Genomic DNA, 12,296 nt, shown 5'->3' on the forward strand with positions numbered 1-12,296 from the left:
TGATTTGTTACTTAAATAACTTATGATTAAAGGGTCAACTTCACATTAGCAATAACAAAAATCTAGTTTAAAAATACCCAAACCTAACTCAAATGAGAAACTTACATAAATTTCCTGGGTATACTATGATAATGGTCACATATTTTGCATGAATTTATATTTGCTTAGAGTTCTGATTTATTGTTTTGATTCTGTTAGCAGACTTTTTATGCCATAAACAGTTTGATAAGTATTTTACTATTTGCATTTTTAAATGCCTTTAGAAAACAAACTAGTCTAATTCCCAGAGTGTTCTCATTATAATATAGTAGAAGTATACAGCCAAGAACTTTGAATGTATATTTTATTTCATTTAAGGAGGCTGTTATTTATCCATCCATCCATCCATCCATCCAGACAGCCAGCCAGCCATCCAGCCAGTGATCCATCCATCCATCAATCCAGCCAGCCATCATCCAATCATCCACCCATCTATCTATGCAACCATTCTCTTACCAAATTTGTCCCTCGGAAAACACTTTTTTTCCTATAATGACAACACAGCTCCACTTATTTATCTACTTACTGGTGCAGAGTTTCCATTTGGTCCCCTTGATCTGACCATTCTCCCCAGGACTTCAACACCATCTGACGTGATATTAGCTGAGGCATTTATTGCCTTCTCAGCCACATGCTTGCAGTCAATGACCACTTGGACCAAAGTCTTGCTGACAACGATGTGTATCTGGGTAAAAGTAAAGATGCTTTAGGAGATAGGCAGTAGAAGGAAATATCAACCACCCTTACGTGATTGCATGACCCGTCATGAAAAAGCAGACAAGAGAAGGAGATCTGTCACTATGCATTTTGCTATAAGAGAGGTTCTACATTTACCGCCACCATGATTGTCCCACAGTCGGGTAGTACGCCTATTTTTATTTACTTCAAACTTTTTTTTACAATTACTCTGAAAGGACCCACAATCTAGCCCTTCATCTAAAGCAGCAACACCCAGAAAGGAGAGGATTGGCACACCTGCTTATGCCTCTTCTGAATGCACATTAAGATGGACACAAACAAATTAAAATAAAAAAAAAACGCTAATGGATTTACCAGCAAAAGTTAGCTGCCAGGTGTTGGCAAGCCGCATTTTGATAATATTTACTTAATTTAAAATGAAAAGAGGAGATCTAGAATCTGAAAGGGAAGGAGGAATGCCTTCTGGTGACTCCAGGACCAAAAGAACTGAAGCTCTTTGGCTTAACATGTGGCGCAGTGTTCCCCATGTGAAATTTCCAGAATCTGCGTGTCTAAGATAATATATTCAGGAGTCTACATAGTCTCTGTGAGGATTTGTAAAAATGTGCATTATCCCGGAGTTAAGAGTTGAAGGTAAGTATATTTTAAATGAACCACATTGTAAGCAAGTTATGCCACGAAATTTCAGTGCTTACGTAAGTGTCTCAATTTATGGTGGTGTTTGCCTCATGAACATTTCTTTTATGGAAGCCCTTTTTTAGTGAGCTTAAAAGAATGGAATTAATAGGCAAATAACGATTTCACAATAAGAGAAAGCAAAAAAAAGTTACAAATACCTACATAGGGAAAGTATGCTAGTTCAAAGAAAAAAAAGTACTAGGCAGCAGTTAGGGGAGTTACAGCAGCTAGTACTGCACTTGTATTTGTCAGAGGTCGAATCTCAGTGAAATGTCATCTTTCATATTAAAATACTGTTATTTTTAACTTAATTTTTTAAAAGATTTATTTATTTTAGAGAGAGTGCATGAGCAGGAGGAGTGGCAGAGGAGGAGGGAGCAGTGTAGCAGACTCCCCACCGAGCGGGGAGCCTGATGTGGGGCTGGATCTCAGGACCCTGAGATCATGACCTGAGCTGAAACCAAGAGTCAGACCCTTAACCAACTGAGCCACCCAGGTGCCCCATTAACTTTATGGGTTTTATTCAATCTTTATTTTTGTTTCATAGTTGCATAGGAACTGAAAGCATAAGGATGTATATCCATTTTTACTTAATGTTTCATTTATGTTAAATCATGATAAAAATAATTTAAGTCAACAGTAGAAGTTCCTAAGAATTCTTTTTTCTGTGAAGAGGACTTAAATCATTATTCAAGTGGAAAAAGGCTGCTGGAGAAAATTTCCCACATTATTTCCTTCCTACTAACATCTCTTTTACAATAATTCAGAGGAATCTAATTTGACTCTTGTATGCTTCTGAAACTTGGAATACTTTTCATGATGACAAATTACAGGAATTTTCATACTGGGTGTTAGACAACCTCATATATAAACTTCATGCTTTAAGAACAACTAACCTGTGCGGAGATCATTCGGGTTTTTTTTTTTTTTCCCTTGTAAATATCTTTTGCTTTACATCAGGAGACACTGAAAACTTTTCAAAAATATTTTGCTTCTTCAACTGCATTTAAGGATATGTTTATATCATTATCAACTTTTTGAAAGGTCTTGGGGCCACACTTCATATCCAAAGTGTAGAAATTAAAGCCAATTGAAAAACGGTAAATCAAATTTGATCTCTATACATTGAATTTGCAGCAATATTAGTAGAGCTATTAATGGAGTAGTTTACTACATGATAAACCTTTTCTTTTCGGCTTGTTTGGCTATTTGGTTTTGTCAACAATACTGAAAAGAGTAGAGGAAGGCTTTTTTAAAATCACTTCAAAACACTAAAAGGTTTTTATAAATTTAACACCAGGTTTTTAATGACTCTTACTTTTCAGATCTTTAAGCTTAACATTCACCTAAGACTCATAAATGATTCTTCAGAATGAGAATCGCAAGTTTATGTTATGATGGCAATGTGTTTTTTACACTTATGGACTCTCACTTCTCCCTTATAATTTTTCTTGACTACTTTGCAATAGACTCTGCTTAGCCAAGAAAGAATTGTTTCAAGACAAGAGGAAGTTGGTGAGTGAATGACAATATCGCCACAAAGAGATGCTAATGGGACTATTTTGAACCATGAACTAATAAATCTCTGAGTGTATCTAGTGGTTTTAAGACGTTATACTTCTGGTTGTCCAGTCCTATTAAACAACAACAACAAAATTTTTGTATGTAACTTTTCTTGTGCCCAAAAGATTAAGAATCTTGGTATACGGTTGTTCTTATGCAGGTAGGGTATTCAAAACCCCAGAGCAGCAACCCTATGTGAATTAGATGGACTTGACCATGTTCTATGTCAGGAGACAGAAGCCCAGTTGAAGATTGCTCTGCAACATCCCTTCCTTCACTCGACATGCAGAAGGGAAGGTCAAGAGCAAGGTTTGTGCAGCACGGCCTGTGAATGCTCTATTCTACCTGCAGCCTTGGAGCTTGCTTTACTTAACAGCCCAGAGATCAGTGGGATCATTTGCTAAACACAAAGGAAATTCTATGTTGGAATGAACCATGACTACTCTAGTGAGGACCAATACTAAGTGTTTCAGAGATATGAAGTCACAAGGAACAGAGTTCTATCACAAATACCAGGTAGAAATAAAAACTACAGTGAGGTTTTACAAAATTCCTCCTCTGAGTAACTTTTATAATGGTAGTGATGGGTTGTCACACACACACACACACACACACACACACGTATATGTATAAATATGTATAAATATATGTATGTGTATATATACATATGCAAATATATAAATTTATACATATAAATATGTATAAATAAATATATATAAAATGTGTATAAATATATCAGCACAAACTGTCTTCTACAAACTATCATGACTTGGTTTATTGTGCTTTCATCTGCACTGGTGACTGGGTAGACCAGCAATCCATTCTGCATCACACATAAGGTAGCATATTAACAACTATCCTCCTTGTAATGCAGTATCCTCTACTACACTTTTCCTTAAAGTGTAAACCTGGACCACTTCCATCCACATCTCTTGGGGAAACTGGTAAAAATGCACACTTTGTGGTCACATCTTAGAACTACCAATTTGGAAGAAGCCCACAGAGAATTCTTACTCCCACTGAAATATGAAACCCAAAGCTCTTTGGGATTTATTTAACACTTCTCTGTTGCTTGGCCCACAGCAAAAAGAATAAAGAATGAACACCTCTGTTACTTTGCACATAGCAAACAGAATAAGGAATATACGTATATAAGGGATTACTCACCTTGTGAAAGCTACCATGGAAAATTTTCCTGATTTCAGGTCCTTCAAAAGCAACCGTTTGAAAATCCCCACTGTAGTCATAGTTGAAATATGTTAAGGTTTTACCACCATCTAATCAAAGGAAAATAAAAACAGTTTAGAAAGTGTTATAACAGGTAAACAATTTTTATAAACTTCAAGACAGAATAATGCATCCTTTGATTTAAGGCTGTGTTTAGAACAAAGTGATGATTAAGTAAGGAAATGATCTCTAGTCCTTGGGTTGCTCCAGGCTTTTGGTTGGCCAACTAACTGACTCAACCATGTGGTGATGCTAGTGAAGTAAGGACCCGACGCCTATTCTTCCCCTGTTTCCTTGCTTATACTCCCATCCCCAACACCCTCCCAGGACATGGTTGTCTAAAGCTGGGAGTAGAAGCAGAACAAAAAAGGAGAATAAAGCTAATCATATCTTATGATCTAGAAACCAAACCCTTTGCTTTATTTACCCCTGGAGCAGCCAACTTTCCAGGACATGCAACTTACACCACCCCCAAAATGATATCCTAATATGACTCTTATTACGAACAAACTAAATCCACAAGCAGACTGAATCTTCCTAATCTTTAGGACAAGACATTACAAAAAAGAAAAAAAGGAATATTTTTTCACTAATTAAGTCCCAAGTTACAATTTAATTATTCACTGTGATTTCAAAGGGAATAGGCTAGTCCTTTTTTTTTTTTTTTTTTAAAGATTTTATTTATTCATTTTAGAGAGAGAGCATGCACAGGAGCGTGTGAGAGTGTGAGTAGGGGGAGGGGCAGAGGAAGAGACAGAAGCAGACTCCCTGCTGAGCATGGAGCCTGGTGTGGGGCCCCACCCCAAGACCCTGAGATCCTGATCTAAGCCAAAACCAAGAGTTGGACGCTTAACCCACTGAGCCACCCAGGTGCCCTGGGAATAAACTAGTCTTCCTCATCTTGAGAGATTTCTTTGTTTTCAAGTCCCATGTGAATATGGAGTTAATTATTTATACCCTTTTAATCTACAGCTTTCCCTTAGTTTCAGGATGGATGCAAAATGTTTTCACAATATCATATTTAGTTTTTGATTCATTTCCATGTACTGAAAAGTCCTTTTACAAATACTGGTCGGAGGTAAGCTTAAATACATTCCTTATCCAAATATGTGAGTGAGCACCTAACAATAACCACTGCATTTTGGTTCCTAGCTTGATTGAAATCCTAAACAAAAAAGGTGATAAGAGGTTTAGAATAAGGAATATACGTATATTATATATATAATATGTCAAATATAATGGGTAAATATATATATGTTGTGATATTATAATTTGTAAGAAATATATATTTGGCTATTCAAATACATATGAAAAACACATATTTGGTGTTGGTCCCTCACAGCTCCTAAAACACTTGATATTTTCTGTGATAAGAGCTATAAAGATGTTTTTTGTTATGCTGATAAGGTAACTTTTAGAAATCCCTTAGGCAACCTAAGTGCGGAGGACTGGTTGCCAAGGGAACCAACCCTGTGATTACAGGGTTGGAACCTTCAGTCCCCCTTCTTTCCCCTACTTCTAGGGAGTGGACAGTAGCTAGAGATTCAGTTCAGTTGCCAATGACCAATAACTGAATGACTCATGCTTATTTAATGAAGCCTCAATAAAAAAATCAAAAATGGGGTTCAGAGAGCTTTTGGGGTACTGAATACATGGAGATTAGGAAGGGTGGTTTGCCTGGAGAGAGATGGCCCTCTGTGCCTCTTCACATATGCTTTGTCTTACGCATCTTTTCTAGGTGGCTCTCCTGAGTTACTTCCTTTTATAATAAAGTAGTAATTTAGCAAATGAAATGTTTCCTAAATTTTGTGAGCCATTCTAGCAAATTAATGGAGCCCAAGGAACAGCTTGTAGGAACCTCTGACTGATTTTTTTTTTTTGAACCTCAAATTTATAACCAGTCAGTCAGAAACGTGGGTAACAGCCAGGCTTGCAACTGGAGTCTAAAGGGCAGTGGGGGGGCGCACAGCCTTATGGTACTGAACCCTTAATCTATGTGATCTGATGCTATCTCTGGGTAGACAGTATTAGAATTGAATTGAATTCTCAGTATCCCACTGGTATCTAAGAACTGCCTGGTATTATGTGTAAAATTTTCTGCCCTCCTTACACCCCCCAACATATACACTGAAACTGGGTCAAGGAACCCAAAAGAAAAATCTTACATTTATCATATCCATGTGCAAACAATGATTCTCGTTCCTCCCCTCCCAGTGACCCTCCTGACTCCTCCCACCATCAACTTTGTTCTTCTTGCCATCTTTACTATGTCAGTAATTGTCTCCTTCTGCCTTGCCCACTGCTGAGTCTCGGAGCCTAGTAGTGGCACATTGTAGAAACTCAACCAACATGGTCTAAAAGAACGAGTGAATGGATGAATGAAACAACTATCACATAATTTATTGCTAGTATATACTCATGGCTCAAGATAAATGAGCTACTCTACAATATATAGTTGACCCTTGAACAATGTGGGGGTTAAGGACACCAACACCTCAAATACTGAAAATCTACATATAACTTCTAATGCCCCAAATCTTAACTACTAATAACCACATTTATCAACAACAACAAATATCCTTGTAGAAGCGGACTCATGCATTTCACACCCATGTTGTTCAACGGTCTAAGTACACAAAACAGGCAAGATGCCATGCCCTACATATTACTCATACATATGTGTGGAAACATATAAATGAATATACTTACTATCTAAAATGACTCCAACCAATGGGTCAGAATTTTTATTTAAAATCTCCCAAAGAGCAAATGGCTCCTCTGGAGTGTCAGGAAGAATCCGGAACAGAAAACTCACTGTGTAGTCAGAGGGCAATCCTTCTGGATGCAAATATCTGAAAAATGTAAAGAAAGTAACACTTCATTGCATCCCTTTCAAAAAAGTTTTTGATCTGATTATAAAAGCAAATACACTTTAATTATAAATATTTGAAAAATGGTAAAAAATAACAGAAGACTATTAAACCTATCCAGAGATGACCACTGTTTTGAAGCCCTACATTTCCCTCCAGTTTTTAAAGAATGTCTGTAAGTATTTCTCCCATTTATATAATTTTTCCCCTTTTATTTTCTTAGCACCATTTCCTTAAGTATTTTTCAAAGTATGATATTTAATGTCTGCTCAATCTTTTCTTGTTTGGCTATTGCATAATTTGTCTAACCAGTCACTTCTTCTCAAACATTCAAGTTATTTCAAAAGTTTTGGTATTATAAATAGTGTTTATCTGAAATCTTTCTATAAAACTTGACATTGTCACTTTCTACTATAGGTTGTAGTTAGTTGCATTTCTGTCTGTGCTTTGTGCTGGGATTGGGCCATCTAGATCTATCTTTAAGAGTTAAGAATATATTACTCCTGCTACTGGGAGTGTTGTCTGTAGACAGCTCACAAATACCAACTCCCATCAGACACTGCTCCGCAGAAGGAAGGGCTCTCCCTAGGTCATGTCAACTTATTTTATGGCACCTGTTTTCAAGGACTGGTCTTTAAGGGCATATGTAGACCAGAGCCTCTCCTTCCAATGGAGGCAGCTTCATTTTCAGAGCTCCTGTATGTGGACCACCTGAGACTTTCAGTGAGATTGTTTCATGGCTTGACTTTTCTCCTTCGTCCCATCTCACCTCCTTCTGTTCCAGGAGAGCACACCCACATCAGCTTCCTCCAACACTCATCTCCACCTCTGAATCTGCCTTAGAGGAACTGAGCCTGTTATACCATCTTATCTCGTTTAACAATTAAGCGGATCACTTACAAACTTCTAAATTTTCCCCCAAAGCAACAAATATAGCCCTTTTCATACATAGGAGCTCCATAATTGTTAGTAAGTGGATAAATTTGGGACTATGGGAATTCAGCATGAATTTGAAAATGAAATTTTTATTTGCATAGATTAAAAATATTTCATTCATTTTGTTTATTTATGCATTAGTTCATCTACTCATTCAACAAATATTTATTATGTGCCTACTACGTGCCAGACATTGTAATAAATACATCTGAGAATAAAGCCAACAATGCTCCTATTCTTGTAGAAGCACTTAAATTCTAGCAGGATGAATTATACAGTGTATCAGAGGGTAAACATGCCATTAAAAAAAGAAAGCAAGAAAAATAGAGCAGTTCAATGGGGATTGGGAATGTTAGAATGTACTATTTTGCACTGTTAATTGAAGTCATCACCACTGGCTTCAATTAGAAGCTCATTGAGAGGGTTCGACCTGAGCAAAGGTTTATTGGGAAGGTTACATTTGAAGGAAACCTCAGAAGAGACAAAGACATCCAGCTAGTACAAAGACACCAAAGACATACTCCTGGTATGTCTGGAGAATGGACTGAAGGAGATAAGAGGTGAAGTCAAAGAGATGATAGGTACCGATAATGTAGAGCCTATGGTCCATTCAAGAGTTTTGACTTTTAATGCAAGGGGAATGGGGAATCATTGTCGGATTTTGGAGTGACATCATTTACATGTTCAACGAATCACTCTGACTGCTACTTGGAGAATAGACTCTGGAAAGGCAAAGGTCTGAGCAGGAAGACCAATTAGAAGCCTGGGGCAATGAGCCTGGGAAGAGATGACAGTGCCCCATAGTGGGTGAAAGCCGTGGGGACGGTGAGAAGGCATAGACAACAGTATTCCTTGGGAAAGTGGATGTGGGACATGACAGCAAGAGTCAAACTTTTTTGCCTGAGAAACTAGTTGGATGTAGTTGTCAGTAACATGGAAAAGGTTGTACATGAAGCTGCTTGGGAAGCAAAGGTCAGCATACTCTTGAACATGCACAGTTTGGAATGCCTATTTAGATATCCAAGCAAGATGTCTAACACACAATGAGATATGCTAGTCTAGCTATGGGGAAACGGGTCTGGATTAGAAATACAAATTTAGGAGTCACTGGCATGTTTGTAGAAGCGCTTAAATTCTAGCATGGAGAATGCTGAACACTACTCAAAAGATCACCAGAGAGTAGGTATAGACAAGGGAAACAAGAATGTTAAGGATCCAGGCCTAATCCCTCCAGCATGAAGAAGTGGAGGCAAGAAGAGGAGGCAGCATTTTATTTTCAATGCTGCATTAAGCCAGTAATGTAGGCAGAAGCTTAAAAAGAGTGTGTGCCCCAGAAGCCCAGGGAGGAGAGTGAATCCAGGAGGAGGAAGTGAGTAACTGTGTCAAATGCTGGGGATGGGTGGATTAAGATGAGGGCTGGGAGCCAGTGAATGGGTTTTGCAAGGTGGATGGCGCTGTGCACTGGACCAGCCATTCATTTCGGGGGGGCGAGGGTAAGAGAGGATTTTCCCTTTGGTAATTCTCATTTTTGGCTAGGACTCCATAGAAGGTTTTTCAAATATCCATTTTAATATTCATCCCTAGACTGTGGAAAAAGAAAACCTGCTAAAAGTTCACAGCAGGTGTTGGCTTTATCTAAAAGCACATATATTCTATAGGTCAAAGGCATTTTCAACAATTTTCTAGAAAATGAAGCTTCACTTATAACAGCAAATATTTTACATTAATAATAGAGGTCTACTTATTTCAAATGTTATCCTCCCAAATTAAGCACAATACAACAATTTGGATAGTACTATAATAGGCTAGAATTTAATAACTAATATTTTCAAAGAAGCTAGCAAAGCAACTTGCATATAAATTTTTGGATAGGTAAATTTAATAATTGAATATGATCTCTCCCATTGGTCCGTGCACAGGTGCACACTACGTCAACATCTGGACACTGAAAATGTTTCACGTTGGAATGCAAAATAGCAGAGAACATCTTGAGAGATGATCCCTTGAACCAGGGATTTGCTGTAAATGGGTCCAGGAATCCTACGTGCGCTATGAGCTCTACAGCAATTAGATAATGTGGTTTGTACACACATCTGATACTACTCTTCTGCTACAATGGAGTTGCTGTTGTGACTTCTCAAAAATGAAAAATGAGCCAAATCAAAGGCACTAGCATGACAAGATTCAGGGTATGGGCTCTGGGGCCTGAGTGCCAGATGTCAATCCCAGCATTTTCACTAAACAAACCATGTGATCTCACTCAACTCTTAACTTTGTGCTTCGGTTTCATTATTTCTAGAACTGAGAGAATAAGTAAATTTAAGGCACAGAGCTGTTTGGAGCTTTGAGTGAATTACGGTGAATTAAGGTGCATAAGGGCTTAGAACAATGCCTGGTATATGGTAGTGCTGGTAAAGATCAATTATCTTTATATATTTTCTCAGACTAAAGTTCAGCTGGCATCATGGGTGACTCTGATGTTTTTAAACAAAGACATCTAATCGTTTGCTCTTATCATCATGGAAAATCCTCCCGGGAACTATAACAGTATATTTCAAGTTGACATCATTTTCGCTTTGCGATACAATAACCAAGGATTGGCTTTACTGTCTTGCAAGGGAAACATACTTGGTTGGCTGGGAAACCAGAGCATCTTTATGAATTCGGTAACACGGATACACATTGAAGGTACCAGGCTCCATGGAAACCCCTTCCACAGATGAAAAATCCTTTTCAACTAAACCAAACATTTCCATCATCTTAAATCCTAAAGTGAGAGAGAGAGAGAGAGAAACAGACATTTTAGGATTTTAAATTTCAATATTAATTTTTTAAAGGTAAAACAAAAAATCTGGCCCTGTTTTGTATTTCCCAAATGTATTTGGAAAAAAAAAACGTGATAATTGCATACCTGCGATATCAATGCCATCCTTGTACACCAGCGGGCAGGCTAGGAAACAAAACAAACAATATAAAACCCTAATTTAGATATTTCCCAAACATATTCTTTCCCCATCCAGAGAACAGGAAGCTAACATAATCTTTGAGGAAGTCAGCTGCGAAGGGAATCCAAACCATATGTGGCTATGGTTTTCTGTTTGGACAGATTCCTAAAGATTGAAATGCTCTCCCTCGGCCTGCTTCCACTGAAAGGACACAGTTCCCTTCTCCTCTCTTGGGTCTATTAAAATCTACAGTGGTCTCTTAAGAGCATGCATTGGGAGAAGTCGAATTCTAAAAGATTTTATTTATTTATTTGATAGACAGAGATCACAAGTAGGCAGAGAGGCAGGCAGAAAGAGAGGGGGAAACAGGTTCCCTGCTGAGCAGAGAGCCTGATGTGGAACTCGATCCCAGAACCCTGAGATCATGACCTGAGCCAAAGGCAGAAGCTTAACCCACTGAGCCACCCAGGTGCCCTGAGAAGTCACATTCTAATGGATGACCCCAATGAGCAGTTTTGCTACATTTCGAAAACCATTGGCTACAGCTGTTTAGGCAGAGTTGCTTTTAGACCTAGACTCTCCTCTCTTGAGGGAAAGTTTGATCCACCGAAAACCCTAAACAGGGGAGAGCGGAGGTTTATTTCCAAATGTTCAAAACCACAAAACTTAATGTCTGTGTAATAAACAGCCTGCGAGTCCATATTCTTTTCTCAGATCAAGATGGGACTCATTATTTAACTGGTATGAACTATTTTAGCCATTGAACAACTCGAGTTAAGTACAAATTCCAAAGAACTAACTTGCTGATGCGGTTTCGCAGACAAAAGTAATCAACTCGTCTTCAATTTTCTTAAAGGCGTCAAAGTCATCCACGAAGAAGACGTGCCGTGAGCTAGGCTTGCTGCCGATGCTCACCAGCTCTGAGTAATCTGCGTCGGCCACTCCGACGGCGAAGATGCTGTAGCCTGCGGCAGGAGGGGAAGACCGGGCTGATGATTTTAAACCACGCAAAATACAAAATCATGCAATGTAAGACGCGTCCCGGTGTTTAAAATGTGTTTATGAAGGAGACCTGGTGGGGGGTGGAGAATTCGTTTTTCACAGTCCATCAGAACTCTGCACGGGCACATGCCCCATGTGATAATTATTCCATCCTCCCCTAAGCAATTTTCCATTTTAAACAAAACTCAAGGTGGCCAATGCCCCCAGTGGCTGCTTAAGATGAAATAGTTGTTATTGGAGGAACATCTTTTTATTTTTTTTTTTTTGGGGGGGGGTGTTACTAAGACATGCATTTTTTTTTAATTAAATTTATTTATTTTCAGCATAACAGTATTCA

The 12,296-nt window shown here is 38.3% G+C and overlaps 1 protein-coding gene across 4 annotated transcripts in view; it reads right to left on the reverse strand.

Moving 5' to 3' along the window:
- Positions 1-12,296, reverse strand: part of COL14A1 (collagen type XIV alpha 1 chain) — a 219,313-nt gene that overhangs the window by 78,230 nt on the left and 128,787 nt on the right. For all 4 annotated transcript variants that reach the window (XM_044245032.1, XM_044245031.1, XM_044245033.1 and 1 more), the window contains exons 29-34: positions 11,758-11,922; positions 10,924-10,962; positions 10,641-10,779; positions 6,916-7,058; positions 4,147-4,256; positions 566-724 (exon numbers count right to left, since the gene is read on the reverse strand). In XM_044245032.1, coding sequence (XP_044100967.1) covers positions 566-724; positions 4,147-4,256; positions 6,916-7,058; positions 10,641-10,779; positions 10,924-10,962; positions 11,758-11,922 — 755 coding nt within the window. The remainder of the gene's footprint in view (positions 1-565; positions 725-4,146; positions 4,257-6,915; positions 7,059-10,640; positions 10,780-10,923; positions 10,963-11,757; positions 11,923-12,296) is intronic.

This window comes from Neovison vison, chromosome 4 (assembly GCF_020171115.1).
Source record: "Neovison vison isolate M4711 chromosome 4, ASM_NN_V1, whole genome shotgun sequence".
Taxonomy (NCBI): Eukaryota; Metazoa; Chordata; class Mammalia; order Carnivora; family Mustelidae; genus Neogale; species Neogale vison.